At 39.2% G+C, this 27635-nt stretch overlaps 1 protein-coding gene across 4 annotated transcripts in view; it reads right to left on the reverse strand.

The window, feature by feature from the left end:
* The window catches only part of DPYD (dihydropyrimidine dehydrogenase), a 735717-nt gene that overhangs the window by 27336 nt on the left and 680746 nt on the right, over positions 1-27635 (reverse strand). For all 4 annotated transcript variants that reach the window (XM_070746537.1, XM_070746536.1, XM_070746535.1 and 1 more), the window contains one exon: positions 7531-7674. In XM_070746537.1, coding sequence (XP_070602638.1) covers positions 7531-7674 — 144 coding nt within the window. The remainder of the gene's footprint in view (positions 1-7530; positions 7675-27635) is intronic.

Raw genomic sequence — 27635 nt, forward strand, 5'->3', positions numbered from 1 at the left:
TTCTTCTGTAGTTCTGGCTCACCAAACAATATTGAAAAGTGAGTTTGGACTGACTTCATTTTTGTCCTGGAGAGAGCACCACAACCTGGATGCTGCTAATAAAAAAACCCTTGTTTTAAACAGCCATCAATTTAGCTCTGTAGCTGGTGCGGCACAGAGCAGGAAGCAGAAGACTATGGGTCACAGATCAGGAAAATTTTCACCAGGCAATATGTAAGATATGCATGATGAAAGTTTTCTCTTTTGATCCAATGTTCAACATATTTTTGAAATTATTTGTGATTTGTACATTATGTATTGTTGTGAGCCTCTCCGAGTCCTCGGAGAGGGGTGGCATACAAATCTAATTTTATTATTATTATTATTATTATTATTATTATTATTATTATTATTACCTAAAGTTCTTAGAATGATTACAAAGGAAACAGGAAATAAAGCAGCCGAGTACAGCAACACCTTTAAATATATTCCTATTGTTTCTAATTATTCCAGTTGTGGCATTGTACATAACTCTTTGGTGATTCCATCTTTGAAGAACTGGTCACTAAGCTGGCAAAACAATACTAATATAGAAGGATTGGTTCCTTTTTTTTTATCCTTGAGCACTATAATCAGCACTTGTGTAATTTTGATCACTACACTCGCAAAATAGTATTAAGGAGCTGGAAGGGTAACCAAGATGATTCATGGGCTAAAGAAACTACGGTATAAGAAACATTATCACGTCTGGGATTTTTTTAGCCTGAAGTAACAATCATATCGGTATATCAAAAATACATAATAGGAAAAACGTCTACAACAGAAGATATCTGAAGTGGCAAGTAAAATGGAGTAAATAATTGCAAAATATACTGTACATACATGGGGGGTATTACAGTAAATAGATGACTTTCATGGATTTGGTATTTGTTAATTAAACATTTGTTGGATGGGTCCTAAGAAACATTTTTTAAAAAGCTGAACACAGTAGAAAAAGGATACTTAAGAAGTAATAAAACAAGAAGAGAGAGGGTTTGATGAATGGGGATTGAATACAGAAGTGAGTGATCAATATGAAAGAAAAACATTGAGCTACTTTGGTTATGCAGGGAGAATGAATGAAAACTGCACTGTAAACAAATTTTTGAAGGAAAAGAGTAAATGGGGTAGGGGAAAGGGGAAGGGAAAGAAATAGAAAAAAATGGGGTGGGGTGAAATTTGTGGAAACCTCAAAAATGGACTAAAGAACAAAAAACCAACAACATATGACCCAATGTGGGGATGTGACAATAAGGGCACTTTGGTGTTTTGCCTCTTACAATATTAGTGCTTGATGTCTAGCTAAAACCATACATTTTGAAATTTAAGACTAATAAAAGGATGTGTTTCTCCATACAGTTAAACTGTGAAATTTGCTACATACTATATGTGATGACAGATGATTTAAAATCAGGACAGAAGCCAATTCAAGGTAATGGCTAAAGGCATCAGACTAGAAACCATAAGATCAAGAGTTAGTCCTGCCCTAAGAGAGCCTAAATAGTGGTTAAGGCATGAAACTATAAACTGGGAGATTGAGAACTCTAGATTAATTCTACGCATTAAGTCAGCTGTTCTTGGGCCATACACATCCAAAATCTGACCAAGAACACTTCAGGGATTCATACAGGTAATTGCCAGGAGTCAACTTTTGACTTGAAGGTACACGGAGACAGATCCACAGCACTCCTACCTTGGGGACAAAGTCAGTTGAGTAATTTTGGACCACTTCCTCTCTCTGAGTCCTAAAGAAGATAATGGTAAACCGGTTCTGAAAATGTTGCCAAGAAAACTGCAGGGACTAGTTCCGGCGATCACTAAGAGTCAGGCCTGACTTGAGGGGCACAAAAATAAAGCAAAACCAAACACATTAAGGGTGAGACCTGTGAATACTTTTTAGTCTTTATAGCTATATGCTCTTCCCCACCTCTTAAGTGATCTAAATTAAATTCCAGCTGCTGACAACAAAAATGGAAAAGGACTAGCATCTTTTTGTTCATATTTGTCATTTTCTTGTTAGAAACATAGAAACATAGAAGTCTGACGGCAGAAAAAGACCTCATGGTCCATCTAGTCTGCCCTTATACTATTTTCTGTATTTTATCTTAGGATGGATATATGTTTATCCCAGACATGTTTAAATTCAGTTACTGTGGATTTATCTACCACGTCTGCTGGAAGTTTGTTCCAAGGATCTACTACACTTTCAGTAAAATAATATTTTCTCATGTTGCTTTTGATCTTTCCCCCAACTAACTTCAGATTGTGTCCCCTTGTTCTTGTGTTCACTTTCCTATTAAAAACACTTCCCTCCTGGAACTTATTTAACCCTTTAATATATTTAAATGTTTCGATCATGTCCCCCCTTTTCCTTCTACACAGATTGAGTTCATGAAGTCTTTCCTGTTCTTTAAAAAAAAATTTTTTTTTAATTTGAAATCTATTTCTGCCCAATGTCTTATTTTAATTATTTCAGGAAGCTATCTTTGTTCCAACTCTTGCTTAAATGTTCATCTAATTGTTCAATTCTTTTGTAGCAAAAATGCAAAATATAAATCACTCCCCCTCCCTCCGTCTCTCTCTTTCTCTCCATTCGTCTTTATCTGTGCTCTTTCACTTCTCCTCAATATCTTTTCTCAATTCCCAGTTTTATCTGCCATGGCAAAGTTAGATCTCAGTGAAACTGCAGGTGTTTTTCTCCCTGATGATTTCATCAATATTTTTCCTGCAAGGAAAATAAAACTGTAAAACCCCTAAGGTGACAATGTCTTTGAAAGCACCAAGCCCTCTCAAAATAAATAAAGAACAATATTTGTTTGGTGTTTTCATGTGCAAAGAATGTTTTCAGGTACACAGAGAAAAGACATGGAGATACAATGGTATCAGAAGACTATTGCTTGGAATAGCAATATTATGTAAATTACTAGCAGCTGAGAGAGGAAGTATAACGATACACAACCAGACATTGGTCATATGTCACTATTCCTTTTACAATACTGTAACGTGTATAAGGGGAAAATGTCAAGGATCACACAACATAAAAAAACCTAAGACTCACTTTCACAAGTCATCTTCTGTTCCATCTGAGGCCAACACACAATGCTTGTATAAATTAATCTAGTTTCCCTGGAAGTACAAAACCACACTATAGAGATATAGATATACAGTGTTCCCTCGATTTTCGCGGGTTCGAACTTCGCGGAAAGTCTATACCATGGTTTTTAAAAAATATTAATTAAAAAATATTTTGCGGGTTTTTTCCCTTATACCATGGTTTTACCCACCCGATGATGTCATATGTCATCGCCAAACTTTCGTCTGCCTTTAATAAATATTTTTTTAAAATAAACTTTAATAAATAAACATGGTGAGTAATAATCTAAATGGTTGCTAAGGGAATGGGAAATTGCAATTTAGGGGTTTAATGTGTTAAGGGAAGGCTTGTGATACTGTTCATAGCCAAAAATAGTGTACAGTGGTACCTCAAGATACGAACTTAATTGGTGACGGGAGGAGGTTCATAAGGTGAAAAGTTCGTAAGACAAAACATTGTTTCCCATAGGAATCAATGGAAAAGCAATTAATGCGTGCAAGCCCAAAACTCAGAAACCCGGAAGCCGGCCGCCACCACCGAAGGAGGCTTGAGCCTCCCTTTGCCCCACGCTGCTTCGCCCTGCCTGTTGTCCTGGGTGAAGTGCTGGGGGGAGGGAGTCAGGAAGGTCCTCCTGCTTCCCCCCTAGCCAAAAACACCCGCTTGAGCCAGGATGACAGGCAGGGCGGAGCAGCGTGGAGCAAAGGGAGGCTGAAACCGCCGGCGGCTTCAGCTTCCCATTGCTCCGTGGGAGCGGCAGACCGCCTTTGTATTTTTGGCTGGGGGGGGGGAAGCAGGAGACGCAGGATCGGGCCGGCGGCGGGCGCGCCGCGAGGTAGCAGGTCAGCATCCTGGGCGGCTGGGCGGCGGGCGAGGAGGCGCGGCCGAGCGAACCTGGCTCCGGCTCCGGCTAGACCTCCAGCGAGGATGGGGCGGGCAGTGGGCGCGGCGGCAGCGGTAGGGGCGAGGGTGCGTCCGATTCGGGGCTGGCGGCCCCCGATGCAGTGGGGAACATCGGCGCGGGAGGCAGGAGAGGACCGGGCGACTGGAGCAGCAGCGCGGCTTCTTTTTGCCTGGGAGGGAAGGTGAAATGCCGGCGGCTCTAGCAGCTGCTACGAGCGGCATTTCACTTTCCCTCCCTTGCAAAAAGGCTGGCATTCTGGGATGATGGGGCCGGACTTCCCAGGCGGAAGGCGTGCCCCTCTCCGTGGCTTCTTTTTGCCTGGGAGGGAAGGTGAAATGCCAGCGGCTCTAGCAGCTGCTACGAGCGGCATTTCACTTTCCCTCCCAGGCAAAAAGGACGGGCGAGGAGGTGGAGCCCGTTTCTTTCCTGCTGCCACTACTCTCCTTGAAGGTTTTCCAGACAAAGCGCTGCGCTGGGCTCCAAACTGGCGCAAAGTTCTCCCTGCCTCCTCTGCGGCCACCTTCCCCAAGGAGCCTCCCAACCGCAGAGGAGGCAGGGAGAACTTTGCGCCACTTCGGAGCCCAGCGCAGCGCTTTGTCGGGAAAACCTTCAAGGAGATAAACGGGCTCTGAAGTGGCACAAAGTTCTCCCTGCCTCCTCTGCAGACGGGAAGGTCTTTGGGGAAGGCGGCCGCAGGAGGAGGAATAGGAGGATAAGCTGCAGCAGCCCCCGCCCCGCCAGCACAAAGGTAACCCCGCCCCCTGGGCAGCAAGAAGGCTCCTTTGGGAAGGCAGCCGCAGGGGGAGGAGCTGGAGAGGCAGGATAACTTTGCGCCGCTTCGGAGCCCGTTTCTTTCCTGCTGTCACTATCTCCTTGAAAGTTTTCCCGACGAAGCGCTGCGCTGGGCTCCAAACTGGCGCAAAGTTCTCCCTGCCTCCTCTGCGGCCACCTTCGCCAAGGAGCCACCCAACCGCAGAGGAGGCAGGGAGAACTTTGCGCCACTTCGGAGCCCAGCGCAGCGCTTTGTCGGGAAAACCTTCAAGGAGATAAACGGGCTCCGAAGTGGCACAAAGTTCTCCCTGCCTCCTCTGCAGACGGGAAGGTCTTTGGGGAAGGCGGCCGCAGGAGGAGGAAGAGGAGGATAAGCTGCAGCAGGGAGGTTGCTGGGAAGCCCCCCAGCCCGGCTGTCACCTTTTAAAACAGCCGGGCGGCTTTCCAGGAGCCTCCCGCAGCCGAACGCCAAACCCGAACTTCGGCGTTCGGACGCGCGGCTATTTAAAAAGGTGACAGCCGGGCTGGGGGGCTTCCCAGCAACCTCCCGAACCATGAACTTTTGCCGAACTTCCGGGTTCGGGGTGTGCTGGGAAGCCCCCCAGCCCGGCTATCACCTTTTAAAATAGCCGTGCGGCTTCCCAGGAGCCGCCGAACGCGGAAGTTTGGGTTTGGGGTTCGGCTTCGGGAAGCTCCTAGAAAGCCGCGCGGCTATTTTAAAAGGTGACCACCGGGCTGGGGGGCTTCCCAGCACCCCCCCGAACCCCGCACTTTTGCCAAACTTCCGGTTTCGGGGGTGGGGTGGGTGCTGGGAAGCCCCCCAGCCCGGCGGTCACCTTTTAAAACAGCCGGGCGGCTTCCCAGGAGCCTCCGAATGCCGGACCCAGAAGTTCGGGTTTGGCGTTCGTACCTCGAAAAACGTTCGTAAGAAGAGGCAATTTTTTTCTGAACCCCGGGTTCGTATCACGAGTTGTTCGTAAGACGAGGGGTTCGTATCTTGAGGTACCACTGTATTTACTTCTGCATCTCTACTTCGCGGAAATTCAACTTTTGCAGGCGGTCTCGGAATGCATCCCCCACGAAAAGTGAGGGAACACTGTAGTTTATTTCTTTTATTTATTTATTTGCCAAATATGTATAATAGTAGTAGCTTGTATAAACATAATGTAAGTAAAAAAAGGAATGATAAAAGAAGACAATAGAACAGTAGAACCGAGATGGTAGGCACAGTGGTGCGCTTATGCACACCGCTCAGACCTCTTAAAAATGGGGAGAGGTCGACTGTAGATCTAAGATTAAAGTTTTTGGAGTTTGGGGAAGAAACCACAGAATCAGGTATGCATTCCAGGCATTGATCACTCTATTGCTGAAGTCGTATTTTCTGCAGTCGAGTTTGGAGCAATTTACATTTAGTTTGAATTTCTTACATGCTCGTGTATTGTTGTGGTTGAAGGTGAAGTAGTCATTAACAGGAAGGACATTTTTGGTATATGATTTTATGAACCAAATTTAGATCAGATTAGAGGTGGTGTAGTTGTAAATTGTCTAATCCCAGTATTTCAAGTCTGGTGGAATAAGGTATTTTGTTGTGAGTGGAGGAGTGAAGAATTCTTCTTGTGAAATATTTCTGGACTCTCTCAATTGTATTAATGTCTGATATGCAGTGCGGGTTCCAGACAGGGGAGCTGTATTCCAGAATTGATCTAACAAATGTTTTGTAAACTCTGGTTAGCAGTGTAATATTACCAGAGAAGAGTCTATGTAAGATTAGATTAACAACTCTTAATGCCTTTTTGGCAATGTTGTTACAGTGGACTTTAGTACTTAGGTCATTGGATAGGCGTACTCCAAGATCTTTGATAGAATGAGGATCATCTACAAGTTTGTTTCCTCCAAGTTAGTATTTTGTATTTTCAATCTTTTTGCCAATGTATAAGACATTTTTAGTTGAGATTTGAAGTTGCCAGTTGTTTGATCATTCTGCTACATGATCAAGGTCTTTTTGAAGGGTAGCAGCATTGTCGGTTGTCTTAAATAGTTTAACATCAGCAGCAAAGAGAACACAGTTACTTATAATTGATCACAAAGATCATTTATGTAGAGTATGAAGAATGTTGGTCCTAGAATACTGACCTGAGGGACATAACAGTTGACAGGAGCAGAAATTGATATGGCACTTCCTATTTTGACTACTTGTTGTCTGTTAGACAGGAAAACAGTTATCCAATCATATAGGGGCCGAGAGATGCCATAGGATTTTAGTTTCAGAAGTAGTTTGTTGTGTGCTACTAAATCAAAGGCTTTACAAATTGTGTCTATTTTTTTTACCGTGATCAAGTTGATTGGTCCATATATTTTTGCAATGTAAGAGTTGCAGATTACAGGATAATTTTTGGCTTTTCTGGCAGGCCTGGCATATGCATGGCTCTTCTTAATTGTTTTAATCGCTTGACTGTTGTTTTTAGATTGTTTGAAACTGTTTTTAGGAGGTTTTATGGTATATTTTGTTTGTATTTGGCTGTGAGCCACCCAAAGTCCTTCAGGAATTGGGCGGCATATAAGTCCAAATAAATAAATAATAAATTGCACAATCATAAATAAAATGGATCTAAATTGAGGGTTATGTGTATAAGATTATAATGATATGCTAGTCACACACCCACAGAATGAAATATAATCATAAATGCAAAAAAGTTGTTTTGAGAAGGCTGTTCTTCCCTTATTCGAAACTTCTATTTATTCTTACCTTCATGGCTGGGATGGGCTTCTTTGGAACAAAACACTTTAGTTCAAGCTGGGAAAGGAGGCTGCTCTGTCCCTTTAGTTTCAGCTTATTTTCAGTTATTATCTTCTTTCGTTGCTCAAGGTAGGGTCCAAAGTTGGGAAGCTTCTATAAGAAATAGGAGAAATGGAATTACTCCTGCAGTACTGACACTCTTCTACAAAAAAAGCTGAAAGCCTGTCCTAGGTTTTAGTTGTAACATCAAGCATTTTGCACAGCTGTGCTATGAACATTTAGGTCTAGGCTTCCCACTTCACAAATTTAGGATAAAGGATTGTATCAAATAAGATATTATGAGCAAGTTTCCACAATGCTAAGCTATATATTTTGCCTGGGCATTATGCATAATATATATACTGTATATATATCCAAATCTTATATTGTAATTCTTCCTATTGTTGTCCGTCATTTTTATAACTCTTAGTTGACAATAAGACATCCTTCATGGCTCTCAGGCTGAGGCCTCAGATGTATTAAGATGTACTACAATTACTGTGAAGAACTCAGTAGCATTAGGATGTACTACAAGTGCTGTAGAAAATCATGTGGTCAACAGAAGATAAAATCCAGCTTGAATGAGAACAAAGCAAGACAGATCTCAGAAATGAATATGAAAATAAATTTGATTTTATCCATGACTAAGCTGTTAAATGGGATGCTTGCTCTATTAATGGGAAAGGAAAAACTTACAGAAAGAGTGAAATGTATTCTTCTGGGTCTTTCTGAAGTAAATTTTATTCTTAACCGTTACACACCACGTGATGAGGTACAAAACATTCTTTTATAATTGATTGTGACACCAAGACCAACAACACAGCAACTAAAAGGTACTCTAGGCCAGTGATGACGAACCTATGGCATGCGAGACATTATTTATTATTATTATTTTTTATTTATTTGATTTATATTCTGCCCCTCTCCGAAAACTCGGGGCGGCTAACAGCAATCATAAACAGTATACAATAATAATCCAATACTAAAAGCGAATTAAAAACCCTTTAATATAAAAAACCAAACATACATACAAACATACCATACATACAACTGTAAAGGCCTAGGGGGAGAAGGAATCTTAATTCCCCCATGCCTGGCGGCAGAGGTGGGTTTTAAGTAGCTTGCGAAAGGCAAGGAGGGTGGGGGCAATTCTAATCTCTGGGGGCAGTTGGTTCCAGAGGGCCGGAACCGCCACAGAGAAGGCTCTTCCCCTGGGTCCCGCCAAGCGGCATTGTTTAGTTGACGGGACCCGGAGAAGACCCACTCTGTGGGACCTAACTGGTCGCTGGGATTTGTGCAGCAGAAGGCGGTTCCTGTGATAATCTGGTCCGGTGCCATGAAGGGCTTTATAGGTCATAACCAACACTTTGAATTGTGACCTGAAACTGATCGGCAACCAATGCAGACTGCGGAGTGTTGGTGTGACATGGGCATATTTATGGAAGCCCATGATTGCTCTCGCAGCTGCATTCTGCACGATCTGAAGTTTCCGAACACTTTTCAAAGGTAGCCCCATGTAGAGAGCATTACAGTAGTCCTATGTCAGCTCCAGCACACATGCATTCACTGGCCAGCTGATTTTCAGCCTTCTGTCTGTTTTCCCTCTCCCCAGGCTTAAGGAAAGCCTCCTGAAGCCTGGGGATGGTGAAAAATGAACTAAAAGTCCAACCAGAAGTTCACTTGTGTGCGTCAGCTGTCAGAGGTCTTCAGGAACTTCTTCACTTTGGACAGTTGCAGCTAGGCCTCCTACACCTCGACCCATTTCTTCTGCACCGACAAGGCTTTTCTGAAGGCTTCTGCAGCTAATAACACAGCTCCCGATTGATCCAGAGCTCTGTTATTGGCTAGAGAGGCCTTCAGAAAAGCCTTGCCAGCTGCCGAGGTGTGCGAGGCCTAGTTGCAACTAACTGAAGGTAAATAGTAGGGCAGCTCCACTTCCGTTTTGTTTCCAAACTTCCAATTGGCCCATTGGGCCTTTTTTTTGCCAAGAGCAAAATTCTCGCATGCACGGGGGGAGGGCATTGCATTATGGGTGAGTGCACGTGAGTGCACGCTATTGCACACACGCACCCTTTTGGCACCCGAGCTGAAAAAGGTTCGCCATCACTGCTCTAGGCAATTAGTTCCAAAACTATTACAATTCAAACCAAGTGAATGACACCAATTTAATTTCTCTTAGACCACAAATCATTCAAGGCACCTGACAAAATTTAAAAATTAGAACAGAATATAAAATGTTCAAAATTCAATAATGATAAATGTTAAAACTGTGAAACAGTTAAAGGCCTGCTGAAAGAGATGTTTTTATAGATTCGATCAACATTGAAACCCCAAAAGAAGTGAACAGGAGCAAAGGTAGAGAAAACCAGCTCTTGTGTGCCAGTATTAAAGGGTCTTTAACAGAAGGGGCACTTTTGGAAAGATTCCCCTGATCTTAACAAATGGACAGATTCATCATGGGAGAAGTAGTCCTTTAAATTGTCAGGTCTTTGGCTTTTTTATTCAATTCCGTCATTTTAAATTGTCTTTGGGAAGGAATTCATAATCAGTGACTATGATTCAGAGGAGGTACGTATCTGATCCTGTTCTTGCAATAATCAGCAATGTCGAGACCAGTGTATTCCAACCTTTTTTCTTCAGGGGAACCCTTTGGAGTCGACAGATTTTTGGCACAGCCTGTACCGTGTACTGGTACTGTTTATGTCCTTTCAAGGCGAGCCTTGAACATTAAGGAAGCTGTAAAGGCTGAGTCAATCTTGAGACTACTGAGATTCGATCTGCCAAAATGCTGATAGCTGGTGATCAGCAGAAGTAGCTTGCAGTACTGCACTCTAACCACTGCACTACCGAGGCTCTTTATATAATACAATATAAACTGCAAGATTTGGGGTGCAGGAACCTGGAAAGTGTAATCATGTAAAAATGATCCTATAGAACAGATGTGTCAACCTAGTGACAACATGTTGTCGTCACATGATGTATCGCAACTTTTTCTCCCTTCACTAAAACAGGTGTGGGCATGGCCCCGCACGATGCGTGCGGCCCATGGGCCACAAGTTCAACACTCCTGTTATAGAACAATATGCTTGAACATTTTACGCAGTACATTTCACAGTTGGAATCTCTGAATTTGTACTTTTATAAAATTCTTGTATATATAAATAAATACTTGTACAATGAAAAATGACATACATTTATTTTTATATTAGCAGGAAAATGAATTCAATGGATAATCATAGAACTTGGAGAAGCAAACCCGTTTACTTAACATGTTACTTTTCCTTCTCCTTGGAGCAAATGGATTTGCCACAAAACTTTATAAAGCATGCTTTTAGATTATTTTGACATGGCAGTTAGAGGGATATTGGGTCTGTTACTATAATAGCAGTAAGTTATATGCAAACTCTAGAAAGTGCTAATTTTATTCATTTCACTGTTTGACCTCACCAAGCTTAATCTTTAGCCTGTGGGCTTGCTGTCGCATAATGCAGTAACGGAGAAGAATGCTAAATTTCTAATACTGCCAAAATGCTGGTTCCCGTTTTTGTAACTTGCCAGATAATGACAATACATCAACTGGATAAAGCCAGCTTCAACTCAGGAAGGCAATCATGATATTTGATCTATCAAATAGTGTTATGAATCCAAACAAGTTGTTAGTGTTTGCTTCTTCCTTGAAAATGGAACAAGCTATGGGACAACCTCATCTCCCCTTTCACTATCTGGAAATATGTAATTGAACTAAGTAAGCCAAGTTACACAACAATTTCATAGCCATTTAATGCAACTCACTATTACTTTCAGGATCAAACTTGATGTTTTATATTAAATATAGATTTCTTCCACTGACAAGAAGCCTATGTCTAATTCCTTTCTTCTCACCCAATAGTTCAAACTGAAATTTTCTTTTGTTGTTTATTACTAATAATTTTGTGACTAAAATTGTATTTCGCCCCCCCCCCGAGTGAGAAATGGAAGTATGTTTATGCAAAATAATTAACATATCTATTGAATGAGAATGAGATGTTTTGAAACAAATTTCAATTGCTTCCTGAATTCCTATTTAAGTTTAAACAAAATCTCATCAATTTCTGGTTTTTTTAAAGGAAAGCAGAAGAGGTGTTGATCCTTACCTGATACACCTCTTCTTGTAGGATGGAGCCAACATCCAAGAATGGGATAGCACCATCCATTCAGCCAATAAGGACTGTCAAATTGTAAATCTCCACCTCTGCCTCCATTTCCCCCTCTTTGGAGAAGACCGAGAGACAGACTTGGCCTGTGTCCTTCCAATGTCCAATCAACACTAATTTAAAAAATCACAATTTGCTGTCCCAGAATGCAACCAGACTAACTTTGGATGGGGTTGGATGTTGACTCCATCCTACGAGAAGATGCATATCAGGTAAGGACCAATGCCCCTTTCCCATAGTGGACATACCAAAGCCATTTGTCCATAGGGAAGGCTAAGTCTAGTGGGATGTCATGTCCTCTGAGTGCACCTTCTGGAGCACCCAGCATCCAAATGCTGCCTCCGCTGAAGTGAGCATATCAATTTTATAGTGGCAGATAAAGGGTGTTGGAGAGGCCTAAGTGACTGCCCTGAAGACCTCCTCTATGGACACTTGCGTGGACTACACTGCTGTTGTAGCTGCACTGTGCACTGAGTGCATTGTCACCTGGCTAGGCTGGGGTAGGGACTGCAGGTCGTAAGCTTTGGCTATGGCATTGCACAACCATTGACCAATCGTGGAAGGGGAAACTTTCTGTCCCAAGGAATTGAATTGGAAGGAGACAAACAGAGCCTCCGTCCAGCGCAACAGGACATGCGATTGATGTAAACTTTGAGGGCCTGTCGGACATCAAGGGTATGACTTCAGCGGTTGTTTCCTCAAAGAGGGGATCTATGGCAACAGATCTGAAGTCGCTGTAAGCTGGTGGAGGACCTGGGTTGGTGGCTGCCTTTGTTTTGAACAGTAATGACTTGAATAAACCTGGAACAAATAGCATCAAGGAAGCAGGTGAATCAGGGAGGAGGCCCTAGTCCTCCAAAAGGTCTAGGTCAAGCTGGACATCAGCCTGGGACCCCTGCAATTGAGACTCCATGGAATAATCCAGGGAATATCTGTCGGAAAGCCACCCCTGGCAGTCCTTATATGTCCATGTGGGCACAGGAGATGACTGCCCAGCTGGCACGAGACAAGAAGGAACTTGCTCACCCAATTTATTTTATTTATTTTATTTATTTATTACTTAGATTTGTATGCCGCCCCTCTCCGAAGACAATTCCCCATTCCTGCCTCTATGCCCTGTTTTATGGCTTTTATACCCTGTAATCTAAGAGCCATGCATCGGTCTGATTTAGATGAATCTTGACAAAAAAATAAGCTGTTTAGGAAGCAATAGTTTTTCTAACAGTAATGAGGATAGGCAAGAAGCTCCTGTTATAGCTGATGTTTATTTGAATAAGGGAAGGCTCATCAAGAACCATTATTGTATCGAAGAACAACTGAGCAGAATACCAGCACAATATTTGGCCTACGCCATTGAACTGGAACAATCTGGAACACCTACAGTATAAATAAATCCACGAGTGAAAGTATCAGACTGCCTGAAATTACTTAAAATACAACCAATTGGAATGCAGTAGGGGTAAGCTGATGTTATAGCATCAGCTATAAAAATATCTCCAAAAGTTCCGTTAGTCTGCTGGAATTCCACCATTATAAATCCTTGCTCCTTGAATTTCTCTTATCTAGTTACCTTGGCATTCTGGCTGTTTTACAGACTGATTTATGTTGTGGCTCCTGTTTCTCTCACTTCATTCTTGTGGTCTAGCTTTGATCCTCAGACAGTTCACAGATCATTATGTGCCTTTCCTGCCTTTGTCTGAATAATTTCATCAGGCATTAAGTAAATTGCAAAGCACAACGGAAGACACCTTAATTTTGAAATCATATGATGGAATCTCTGTCACCTATTGCCATGCCTACAAATATTTATTGCCTTTAGACTTTTAAAAATATACTTTTGGATGTTTCATTACACTGCATTCAGCAACAGCTGCAGTCTAAATAAACAAGCTAAATATCTTCAAAGACCATCTAATATACTGGCAGCTATCAAAACAATTCAATTATACAGTATCTTCTTTTCAAAATGGATTAATCATATTTTCAAAAAGGTAGATGAAAAGCTAGTGCCAGTCTGCTTTTGAACTTTATTGAGGTGTGGAGAAGTGTTTGGACAGAGTGGTACCTTCGAAAACCTCTCAATGGTTGTATAATGTTATAAAACATCAGTGTAACATTGTTGTTATTATAAAGAATACTTTTGTTGAGAGACAAAATACACAATATCAGATAGTAGATACTTAGGATTTTTTTCATCAATACTATTGTTCCCTTATTGCATATAGTGAATTTATAGTCACTAGCAGAAGCAAGATCCATATCAGATAATTAATGGTCTATAGATTTGTTAACCAATATAATATATACAGTATGTATACTTATGTATCTATGTTATTCATTAGTTTATTTATTTATTTATTTATTAATCAGATTTGTATGCTGCCCCACTCCGTAGACTCGGGCGGCTAACAACAATAATAAGACAATATAAACAAATCTAATATTTAAGTTAATTTAAAAACCCTAATTTAATAAACCAATCATATATACAGACATACCGTGCATAATTTTTTTTGTAAGCCAAGGGGGAGGAGAATATCTCAGTTTCCCCATGCCTGACGACAGAGGTGGGTTTTAAGGAGCTTACGAAAGGCAAGGAGGGTGGGGGCAACTCTGATCTCTGGGGAGAGTTGGTTCCAGAGGGTCGGGGCCGCCACAGAGAAGGCTCTTCCCCTGAGTCCCACCAAACGGCCTTGTTTAGTCGACGGAACCCAGAGATTCATAATAGTATTCATAATACCTTTTGATGAGAAGCTATCTGCATAGACAACGGTCAGATTTCTTATTAAAATGAATGGCTGACCTCTAGAAGGCATTTCTAGAATTGGAAGCATTGGTGGGCTACTGCCTGGATGGGGGAGAATGCAGTGGGGTAGCAAAAATGGAGCTCCTCCCCGGAGCATCCAATTTGCACTGAAAGATGTTGAAAGAAAATGCAGGGCATCCTGCATAAGCCACGCCCACAGTGTGGTAGTAAAAATTTTGATAGCCCTTCACTGATTGGAAGCCTTTGTATTCATCATTGTAACATGATACTAACAGAAGTTGTATCATGTGAAACGAACCAACATCAAATGGGGTGGAACACTTCATCAATTTGGTTTAAGAACCATCGTACAGCATGACACATCTCTCCTTTCATCCAAACGCAAATCTCTTGCATTACGCTTCCAAAAAAACAACCTTGTAAGTGATAAACTGTGCAAATCTCCTATAACCATTTGATTTTTGTTTTAGTATTTTTCAAGGGATTCATTCACTGATGAATTTGTCCTCACTGGATAAGTTAAATCCTGTTCATTTAAAGATAGCCGTCTCTATCAATAGATCTGTTTCTATCAAGATATAAAAAGCATTAGACTGTCAATAGAGAACTCACAACATAATGAATCAACAATGAAACATTAAGCCAGCAAAGCTTTAAGGTGAATAAGCTAGTTCTAGTTATAATTTATTCACTGATCAATCTAAATTCAATTGAGCATATTATGAACTAGGGATTGGTTACCTAATAGAGATAGCTGAGCAATACCTTAATTTTCAAATGACTATAATTTCTTGTATGTCTGCCCTCCAATTTTTATTATATTAAAAGAAGAAGACAATAATAATATGGCCAATACTATAGTTTGCTACTATTCTGGTATAAAATAACAAACCGAAGAAATCTTCCTCTGAACACACAAATACTAAATATTATGAACATTATCAACACTTATTAATTATCTCCATTATGACAAATATATACACCAAAATATTTCTATGCAGCAGCCTGCAGGGATATATTTGTATATAAAAAAGAAACAGAAAGGAGGCATGATGTATCAAGGACTACTACAGATTCCAAAAGGAAAGAAAATACACACACACACATACAGCATATACATAAGTATATATGTACATATGTATAAGTACATATGAATATATATAAAATGCTACTGGCATCTTAAAGCATTTGTCCCTTTTGTTGTTTTAAGTAAAAGTCATTCATTGTGTAGAATCAGTTCTTCTGCCTTATCTTCTGAAATGTCACAGCTTAAAAAACAGTTTCCTATTTTTTGTTTTTATTCCTTTCAAGGAATACGTTTACAAAAATAGTTTCCTCAGCATGAAAATTAAAATCAATTTTAAAAATCGCATGTCCTTTTCACTCAATCTTTGATTTACAAATTCTCTGTCTGTATTTTTCTCTGCTCATTTCTAGCCCTAATGGGAAAAACCTCTTTGGCCTTCTAAACACATTTTATACATGCACATCCCATTTGGGAATGATGAAAATAGCTTCGTTGATTCATTTCATTCCTGGAGGATGAGCACTAATCAGAATAAAACCCAGCTAGCTCTATTCAACTCCATGGTCAAACCAGAGATGATAAGGAACAATTTTTCCCCCTGCCGTTAGCAGATGAGCTTTTAAAAAGTTAGTGACAAGAAATACCCTGGCATCTCAAATAATCATTTCTTACATTTTAGAAAGAAAGGGAAACTTCTTATAGACTTCCAGATCCACCTTGGCAAACATTTTCTACATTTTTCTTAAACAATTGGTTCAAGAAACTCCCAAAATTTCCAGACAAAAATCTATTTGCAAAAAGAGCAGAAAAACAGAGGTGCTCTTATTCTGGTCCACTTACCTCTACCCTCATTTTGTATGTTAGCTTTTAAAGTCATTGTAAATAGAAGCATGGTCATGATACAATATAGGCAACGCATTTATTAAGATGTCATCTGACTAGTTCAAGGAACTGGTCAATGAATTGGTCACTGAATTGTAACATGTTGTAAATAACAACATTAGAAGCAAAAATGGAAAACTTGTCCTAGTGTAGGCATTCTATAGGCATTCTGACTGAACATCAGTGAAATTCCCCTAGAGGGTGTGCATGCATTATATTTTGTCTACTGAACATCTGTGGAAACTCAAAAGATTTTTTTTAAAAAAATACCCAAAGCTACATCCCTCACATCCTAAATCTGGCAATATAGTGAAATGCGATGGGAAAGGTAGACTCACTTTATAGCTGAACAACAAGGAATGTGGCCTTCCTCCGTGAAAAAAAATGTGTACATAATATTGATGATCTCACATTCAATCCTTGGTTGTTCTACTTGAATAGGAATCTCTAAACAGTGACTTCAAATGATAGTTTGAGAAACTCAGTGGCGGTTTTTTTAACCACAACACCTGTCTCTTTCCTTTTGGTTTCTTATTTTATTTATTTGTTTATTTATTTAATTTCCCATCTTTATTATTTTTATTTTAAAAACTCAAAGGTATAAACAATATGTAACCGTCCTTTCTCCTCTTACTTTCCTTACAGTAACAATCCTATGAGGTGAGTTGGCTGAGAAAGAGTGACTGGCCCAAAATCACACAGTAGGCTTTCATGCCTAGGCTAGGACAGGACTAGAATTCACAGATCCCTGGTTTTAAGCCTGCAGTCATCTTTGAAACATGAAAAAAAACATGACTGAACATTTTTTGTGTGGAAGTACATTAGCATTTGGGGTTCTAAAGACGACTTGCTTGGTCTATCTTTTATAAAACATTCATCAAACACATCCACATCACATATATACACATAAAAGAACAGGACCTAAATAGTGTTATGTTCATTTACTTGATGAACAAATGTTCAAAAGTGAATGATTCCTTTTCTGTGATGAAGTTGGGAGATGCAAGCAATGAAATGATTTCTAGTTCATGAGCATATGGTCACCTGTCATTTTATAGACAATAGCATTTCATATGAATTAAAGGGATTTGGATTTATCAGGAATTTCTTCAGTAAAGAACATGTTGAACTTAGATTGCAAACATGTGGAAAATACACAAAGCTAACCCCCCCCTACGAATTCAATGGGTTTACTTCTGAGTAAACACATGTGAGATTTGCAATGCACATGATCTCCTTTCAGTGATTTCCATATATTACCATATTTATGACACTGTGAGATGAAAGACACTCCACTTACTCTCTAACTGGAACATAAAAAAGAAATTAAAACACTGGCAAGCACTTTGTCTTCAGTTTGTTGGGCATATATGAGAAAGAGCTTCCCACCCATTTATGTAAATGAAATTCTGACAGTTTAGCAGACTAAGTTGTAGCAAAGATGACAGCAGCCTGTCTATTAATAAACACCTAACATACTAACAAATGCTACTACTTTCCGCTTTTTCTAAACCCTCATTCTGGAGAAAAAAAATGAGCTATTCTGGTAAAGCTTGTATAAATAGCATCAAGGTTCTTAGGGTAGTTTGCAATGCTTTTATCATGCAGAATGTAAACAAAAGGAAAAAGCTGTATACTGATTTGACCTTATGGATTTGGTTACACAAATAGCCCATCTTTCACTTAGGTGCTAAAGGTAGACTATATAAGAGTTCCTCTTCAGTTTTTTCCTTCAGAGGAAAAAACCCTATTTGGTTGACAGATAATAATAATAATAATTTATTGGATTTGTATGCCGCCCCTCTCCGCAGACTCGGGGCGGCTAACAACAATAATAAACACAACATGTACAATCCAATAATAAAAACAACTAAAAACCCCTATTATAAAATCAAACATGCACACAAACATACCATGCATAACTTGTAATGACCTAGGGGGAAGGAATATCTCAACTCCCCCATGCCTGACGGTATAAATGAGTCTTGAGTAGTTTATGAAAGACAGGGACAGGGATCCTTAAATGAGCTAGAATCACCCAGTGAGCTCTATAATAAAATGGTGAATTCAAGATGGGCTTCCTTCCTCTATCATCTCAACTGTTTCACCATACAGGCTGCCTTTACAAAGTTACTTTTTATATGCTATCCCAGTAATGGCGAACCTTTTTTGGCTCAGGTACCAAAAGGGTGCGTGTGCATGCGATAGCATGTGCATGCATGCCCACAACTATAATGCAATGCCCTCCTCCCACTCATGCGTACAACCTCGGCACTGCCCCCCACGCATGCACACAACCCCTACGCTGCCCCCCGTGCATGTGCACAAGCCAACGGACTTCCGGTAGAACTGCTGGGCTTTTTTTTTTTACTGTCTCCAAGCTTCAGGACGTTTTCCTGAATCCTGGGGATTGTGAAAATCAGGCCAATCAGAAGTTTGTTTCCAAACTTTCGCTGTCCCCAGGTTTCAGGAGGCATTCTTGAAGTCCATGGAGAGTGAAAATGGCTGAAAAGAAGGCCGAAAGTCAGCTGGCACGCTGGAGTTGACATAGGGCAATGCCTCGTGTGCCCTTAGATATGGTTCTACGTGCCACCTGTGGCACACATGTCATAGGTTTGCCATCACTATACTATCCCAAAGGGTTTTTTTTTTCAGGAGGCAACCGGACTTTCTTGTTTTTGTTCCACTTGTTTCCTGAAAAAACACCTTTGGGACAATCATGACTTGGATGACTGAGAATCTCTATAGACTTTTTTCTATATACTATGTTTTGTATCAGAAATGATTTATTCTGTACCTTGGTTTGTCTATATATTTACCAATGCTTATATGTTGTTCCAACAGAAAGATTTTTGAAGGCATATTTTGATGCCTTTTATTTTTTACACACACACACACACACAAGGTAGGACTCCACTACAGGTTGATGATGGCTCATGATTTGGCCCACCTGTTGATTTTTTTCTTGACACATGCACTGAGTTGGTTGTGGTAGTACAACAACCGCAACAAAATGTAAACTATCTTGTCAAAATGAAACTGATTTGGAAGAGCTGCCCTGAGTCTTCGGAGAAGGGCGGCATATAAGTCCAATTAATAAAATAAATAAATAAAATAAGATATATGATTTGCTGCTGGGAATCCATGCTTCATCCAACAATTATGCTAGAAGCTGGAGGAGTACTATGTTTAGTGAGAAGACAAGACTAGCCTTCCTAGAGATAAGAGGAAGAAAATTATTCTAATATTAGGTTCTTCAAATGGGGTTCCATGGAACTCTGATGGTTCACTGAAATGCAGCTAATTTTCTCTCACTAGAGCCTTGCCTTTTGTTGATGGACTCATGGAAGCTTTTTAAAAAAATAACATGGCCATGGCCAGGAAACAAATTGAAAACTCTTGATCTAGAAAAAGCACACATGCAGAAGGGATGAAGAATGAGTTGGAATAAGATAAGAAATATTCTTCAATCGCCCCAAGATCACTTTCATGAGATTGCTTGCTTGTGGAGCTGTCATAGCCTTACTTTAGACACAAAGATTCTATTCTGTGTAATTCTATGAAGAAATTCTTTCATGGGATTGAGGAAAGAAAGGCCCTGTCACTATTAAGATTCAATATCCATGAAAAATAAAAGAAAGATTATAAGAAGAAAACAGAAATACATAAAGAAGTGACTTCATCACAAGTATAAATAAATTTAATGACTCTTCATCCCATGTACGGTTACAAATAATTATACTTTTTCATCCCATATCCCATCCCATAAGCGAATCCATAAAATATCAACTTTTATATCTTGGTGTTAGGAAAAGTGCATAAAGGATTGACAAAAATGTATTATTTTAAACTTGATCAAATAAAGCTACTGGATATTTCTTACTGTTACTTTTAATTTGAATTCTTTAATTCAAATACTGTTGTAGGATTTGATTTCTTTATCCCATTATACAATTTTTTTCAAAGTTTTAACAAGTTTATTTTATAGATCCAGCCAGTCATTTGTAGTTCCGCTTTGGTATTTTCTCTACCTTGCCATATAAAATTTGTGGCAAGAGAGCATCTTTCAAAACATAAATGAAAACTGATCAGAGTGTTTAGAGGTGCTAGGGCAGGGCAAGGTACTTTAAATAGATCAGAGGCAGCGCCCCCCCTCCTTCCCATGACCATCATCTCCTGTCTAACTTTGTCTGAACTTTAAGCACTAAATAATATAAAGGCAGAAAGAATCAAACTCAAAGATAACTTGAATTCATTCATCTGTGGGCTGCCTTGCATGCTTCTTTTCCAAAGAAGCCTTGAAGTTGTTCAAACTACATCACTCACATTGACTTTCTGGGTAATAGAGATAGATAAATCAAGAATGCCACTGCTTCTATTCTTTGTTTCCTAAAACCTGTACTAACCATTCAAAGGCATTCTTTCCAGTTCTGTTGGCAGATTACTTTGGCAGAGAATAGTCTGTTGCAGACACAGTGCATGTTAATTTATGGAAAAGTTTAGCATTCCTTTTGGTTCTGATCACAAGTTATAAAGAACATAATTTAGTTTCGTAAGATGTCCTTCATGCTCAGTGCTCACCAAACCCCTTTACATTACAGAAATGATTTAATTTTTATAAAGAAAACACACACACACACAAACTAAGTACTGATGGCTAACTTAAAGGATAATGAAAACAATTAACTTTATCCAGCGATGTAAATTTAAGATGTTCTGAACAAAACACCATCATCTAAACATAAATTCAACCAGTGTTCCCTCTAATTTTTTGGGGGGGTGGGCGGAAAAGTATAGTGTATGAGCGACAGTCCCTTTGAGACTGGGCGGCACAGAAATATTAAATAAACAAACAAACAAACAAACAAACAAAAACCCCACCCTGTTTTGCCTCAGAGAATTTCAAAATAAAATACTGTACTGTGTGTCTATAACAGTGAGCTCATAATAGGGCAACTCTATCAATATCAAAATGCCACTTAAATAGTTGAGCTAGTTTCAAACTAGACTTTGATTTTCTTTCTCTCTTCCTTACTCCCATTCTTTTTCTTTTCCTTCCTCTCTTTTTTCTACCTGTTTCTCTCTCTTCCTCTCTCTCTCCTTCCCTCTCACTCTTTCCCTCTCGGCTTCTGGGCAGGTTTGGAAAACTCTGAGTTGATGATGATTTTTAAGTGAGCGATTGCTCACTGCTCAGTTTAGAGGGAACTATGAATTCAACTTTACTTCCAATTTTTATTGTTTCACAATTTAGCTTTTGCTGATGAAATTAGACTTATGACATCAAACTGTTTGGAAATAAATGGAGGAAGCTAAACTTCCAGGCTTTCTGAGCAATAACAGTTCGGAGTGGCTTTTGAATACTGTACTGTAAACGTGAATATTTTTTCCTTCTTCAATAAAGCATGGTCTAGAATAGAATAGAATAGAATAGAATAGAATTTTTTATTGGCCAAGTGTGACTGGACACACAAGGAATTTGTCTTAGTGCATATGCTCTCAGTGTACATAAAGGAAAAGAAAAGTTCATCAAGAATCATAAAAAAATCCGGGTACAAATAAACAATTAAATCATATTAGGAACCAGTCAATATAAATTGTAAGGATACAAACAACAGTCATCTAGTCATTACTGGGAGGAGATGGGTGATGGGAACAATGAGACTTAGTAAACAGTTGGACAATGTTGAGGGAATTATTTGTTTAGCAGAGTGAAGGTGTTTGGGAAAAAATTCTAGTTGTTCTCTGATGTGCAGTGTTCTACAGTGTCAGTTTGAAGGTAGGAGTTGAAAGAGTTTATATCCAGGATGCGAGGGGTCTGTAAATATTTTCATGGCCCTCTTTTTGACTCGTGCAGTATACAAGTCTTCAATGGAAGGCAGGTTGGTAGCAAATGTTTTTTCTGCAGTTCTAATTATTCTATGAAGTCTGTATATGTCATGATAATGTATTTTAAATTGTTTGGAATTTCCCAATTGCATTCTACTTTGGAGTGGTTTTCAGTGATGAAGTATTTGATAATTAGAAAAATTTAAACAGGGCAATGTTTTCATTTTTAAACCTTGTGGAAAATTTATTTAGCCATGCTTGAGAATAACAAGGCACAAATCCAATTTATATAGCATGCCAATCCACTTCAGTAGTACAATATAATTCTTTACTGTCCAAGTGTGATTGGACACACAAGGAATTTGTCTTTGGTGCATATGCTCCCAGTTTCCCTAAAAAGACAAGATATATTCATCATGAATCATAAGGTACAACACTTAATAATTGTCATAGGGTACCATATTCCAAGATAAAAATCAGGTGCTCTTTATATAGCCCTAACTAAAATGTGTTCTTAGTGCTCTCTGAACTTTGCTCTTCTGCTTATAAAAGTCTATAGAAATACATTATGAAGGGTAGTTTTATTATGCTCTACTCAATAATAAGCCTGCTGTAGTCAATGGACTATAGTTTCGAATAAATGAATGCAGGATTGCAGCTTGACACTTTAAAATTTCAAAATATAATATACTGCATTACTAAATAGTTTTCTCCACTGATCTCTATAGATCAAATATTTTGTTATGCTTTAAATTAGTTTTTTCTTACTTTGTTTCTTTCTTTGCTCTCTTTCAGAAAAAGAAAGAAAAGTATATTTGTAAATAACCTCCCACTAAGGTGTGAGCCTAACGAAATATAAAGTTAGCAAGCAGAAGATGAAGTTGCCCGGTTACAAATCTATATAGTATTTGTTCTGTCTGGGTCACTCCAGAAGCCAATACCAACCCAAAAAGAGAAGCCAGACACACTGGTAAAAGGCAAAGGCAGTTTTATAAAATTCAAGAAAAACACAGGTAACAGAAAATGTCCTTACAAACAGCAAAATGCTGTATCTTCAGATATATCCACGAAGGCAAAAGTCCATGCAGCAATACAGAATTCTTGCTGCCAAGCCGAGGCTGTAGATAGCAGACCTGCACCTCCCATGGGTCTTCCAAAGCTGCTGGGCCACAAGCCAGGAACAGAGACGTCGAGAAACAAGACAGGATAACGCAACTCCAAACTGATAACACTCCACATGGCTTCAAGGGCTTGCATGCCTTTTAAACCCTGCTAAAGAGGACCACACCCAAACCCAGCTGTTCCTAATTCAGTGATGATAATACTTCTTTAATTGCTCCTTTCTTTGATCTGACCGTCTGTGTCGCATGTCAATGACGGCTTGAGCTTCATCACCTAATGACTCCAAACTACTGGCTGGGGAGAGCCCCCCCCCCGGGGCTCTCATGCTGTTCTCCTTCATCCCATTCCTGATTTTCCTCTCCCCCGTCCGACTGTTCAGCCCCCTCCTCTTCGCTGTCATCCTCCTCCGGGCATGGAGCCAGCAGACACACAGCCGGTCCCTGAGCAGCCTCAGGCTGAACCACAACAGTATTAAACTTACACAAATGGATAAGATATATGCTATTATTAAAATAATACTGTACAATTATAAAAGCATAGGCTAACTAGTATTTAATTTGGCCAACAAGATTTACAGTAAAAGAAGCATACTTACCATCCAAAGGTCAGCAGATGGACTGATCTTTTTTACATCCAAAGCTGGATTTCTGGTCTGCATTTAAGATTTCTCATCATTATGATCAATTTACATAGGTGCATATATTCTGTACAAGCTCCCATTACCCATTGATTATTACAATGCTTGGGAAAGAATTCTACACATTCGTGTTTCTTTCTCACACAGGATTCCTTTGGTTTTTAATGTTTCTGCTCTGCATATATTAGGCTTTGAATTGCATTATAAATAGCAAATCTCTCTGATAACTCCAGGAATAAATTCCCCCCTTTCTTCTCCCTGTGTTATACTAATAGATTACATAAATGCAAGCCATTGCTAATAATCCCTAAATAAACCTTCTTCTACTTCAGATTCACTGTAATCCATCTCTTATGTCAGATGAACTGTGGTACTTATCTTCCTTGCTGCAAGAGCTGTAATGCTTTTCCTTATTCATCTCTCATACACAGTAATCCTTTCACCTCAACTTTACAGATTTATAATTTAAATGTAAAATATTCATGGCAGAGAAAGGAACCCTAAACAACAGCTCTTGTGGCTAATACAGGGGATTTTGACATTATCTTTACCTAATCTTTTTAATAAAATAAAAATAAAACAACAACAACACGAGGCCACTTAGTGTTTTTAGCCATGATAATTATCTAAATTCCCACGAGGAAATAACTTTAGTAAAAGCTTGTTACTCTCCGGAAGATGTCTCTGAAGAATTATTTTAAAGAAATGTGTATGTTTGTCGTTTTGTTAATACAGCATGTTACACCATGTTAAAACCTTCCTTTACATTAGGGCCTTTATTCCATTTTATTACTGCCACATACAGAGTTTACATTATGTAACAGTCCTGATCTAAGACTGCTTTCAAGAGTCTCAAGCAGGACATGGTCTTTTCAGTTCGGTTTTTCTTTGTCTCCTCCACATCCCCCTTCCTTTCCCCTATCCTTTCAAGCAAAAAAAAAGTTTAATTTTTAATTACTATAGGCCGAAACGTGGCCGGCCAGGAAGGACGTCTTTGTGACGTCAAAGCTCCGCCCATGGAATTCCCTATTGGGATTCCCCACCTCCTTTCCAGCCTCCCGACCAGCCCGACAGCTCCGCGGCTCTTTTGAAAAGCTAACAGCCGGGCGGCGGGGCTTCTCAGCGTCCTCCTGAACCCGAACGCTGACCCCGAACTTTTGCCGAACTTCCGGGTTCGGTGTTCGGGAGAACGCCGAGAAGCCCCCCAGTTGTTTCAAAAGGTGACAGCCGGGCGGCGGGGCTTCTTAGCAGCCTCCCGAACACAGAACCCGGAAGTTCGGCAAAAGTTCAGGTTTGGCGTTTGGGTTCGGGAGGATGTTCGAGAAGCCCCCCGGCTGTTTCAAAAAGCGACAGCCGGGCGGTGGGGCTTCTTGGCGGCCACCCGAACCCGAACTTTTGTCGAATTTCCGGGTTCAGCGTTCAGGCGGCAGGTTCGTAAGACGGAAAAAGTTTGGAAGAAGAGGCAAAAAATTTCCGAACCCCGGGTTCGTATCTCAGATTGTTCATATGGCGAGGGGTTCGTATCACGAGGTACCACTGTATTATATTATAATTTATGGTATAATAATATACTATCAATACTACATTATAATACAAAATAGCTATCATTTCTATACTATAATTCTACATATCTCATGTAGAAATGAAGTCACACTAATCGTATTTCCAAATATGAATCTGATAAACAATGGCACTTTTACTTGTAAATGATTTGTTTACTTACATGGGGTAAATTGCTATTGAACATAATTGGACTTGAGTAATGACTGGGCAGACAACTGCACATTTTTTAAAAAAATCTATCTCAATTTCATGCTAGACATAAAATGTATGACTTACCTAGTTTTGATCTGAAATATACTTTATTTTCAATAATATTATACATTGAAGAATGGAATAACACTTTTATGTAAGATTTATTTTTTATTTGACAGTATTCAAAGTTTTTAATCTAATTATCCCTTTTAAAGATAAATATTTCTGAAGTTAGAGGATATTTCTCCAACAATTAACTTGTTACCTTCAAAAAATGTTGAACCCTTCTTAGGTTATCATTTTCTCTTTTTGAAATTCAAAACCCAAATTGAATTCTGTAGTACAAATGAGGCATTGTCAGCGATTAGTGGAATAATAATTGTAAGGCCTCCTAATCTTAGGCATGTTCCTAAGTAACTATACTAAAAAGTACAGTTTTTCTTTTGTATTGTCTATGGAACCAAAAAGACATTAACCTTCTTTTACCCAATATTATCCTGCTCTTGTGTTCAGCTCACCATCCACTTCTCTTAGATGCATCTTGACTAGCTATCTTTAATCCTCAATTTTTTTCTTCTCTATGTGTAATGTATTTTACTTATTGTCAAATTTCATTTTGCTACTATTTGTCATAAACTTCAGAATACTCATATTAATTCAGTTACTCTTTTATAGTATAGTCCCTAGCTGATTTATAGTTATAGTGGAATTTGGCTGATGGAAAACCAACACTTTCATGCAATTCATTTGAAAGGACATTGGATAATTTTGTGTTCCACTTAATTCTGATTTTTACATCAGAGGTTCCGTTTATTGTTTCCTATTCTTTGCATATGGATAACAAGCAAACTTATAAAATGATATTATTTTGCTTTTTTAAGCTTTCCTCTCTTAGAAACAGTAATTACATTAATATGTTTATATTTTTTCTAATGAATTATACTATACATCTCATATTTTTAATTATCAAAAACTACTGTATATCAAGGTATCAATGCAGTATGTTTTTAACATAGTAAAAATATAATTCATTAAGCCTAAGAGTACAAATGATAATTTTTTCTCTTATATTTGGAATTAAATACTCAGACAAATGAATCAAAGAAAAGTATTTTTGAATCTAACTGCAAATTATTATACACTAGCCTATGTGTGAGTCTCTACCTCGAAAGAAAATGAGATTTTTGCAACAGCGAATGCTCTGCTTAAAATGACCATCTCATCTTCATCTTGACTGCACTTAAATAGCTTCCAAATAATACATTTTTCTTCAGATGAGTCATTACGGAGATCCTGCAGGGCTTGTGTATTCAAACACATGATGCTCAATTCAAAGTTTCATCTTGATCAAAAATGTGTGTGTGGGGGGGGGTGAGGTATGAATATATACATATATATGTACATGCCACTATTTAAGTTTTGAGAATTACTAATATATGCGATGTATCTACTTCTTTAAAGTGTTCTTTTTATAAACAAGCATTTTTAAAGTTTTTGTCATTTTCTTGATTAGATCTCTTATTCTGAATCACTGTGCTGCAATACTTTCTATTTTCTATAATTTAGACTTAGTCTTGGAATAAACTTATTGTCATTAAAATGTACACTAATCGACATACATTAAAATGAAATTTCATTGCATACAGCTCGCAAAGAGTCACCACTGTTACCACATTATATAAACAAGACATACAAACAAACAAACATGCACATACCCACATATATTATAGCAACAGCAATAGCATTTAGACTTATATACCACTTCCCGGTGCTTTAGAGCCCCCCGGTGCTTTAGAGCGGTTTACTGAGTAAGTACATTGCCCCCAACAATCTGGGTCCTCATTTTACCGACCTTGGAATAATGGA

Source organism: Erythrolamprus reginae, chromosome 3 (assembly GCF_031021105.1).
Source record: "Erythrolamprus reginae isolate rEryReg1 chromosome 3, rEryReg1.hap1, whole genome shotgun sequence".
Classification (NCBI taxonomy): domain Eukaryota; kingdom Metazoa; phylum Chordata; class Lepidosauria; order Squamata; family Dipsadidae; genus Erythrolamprus; species Erythrolamprus reginae.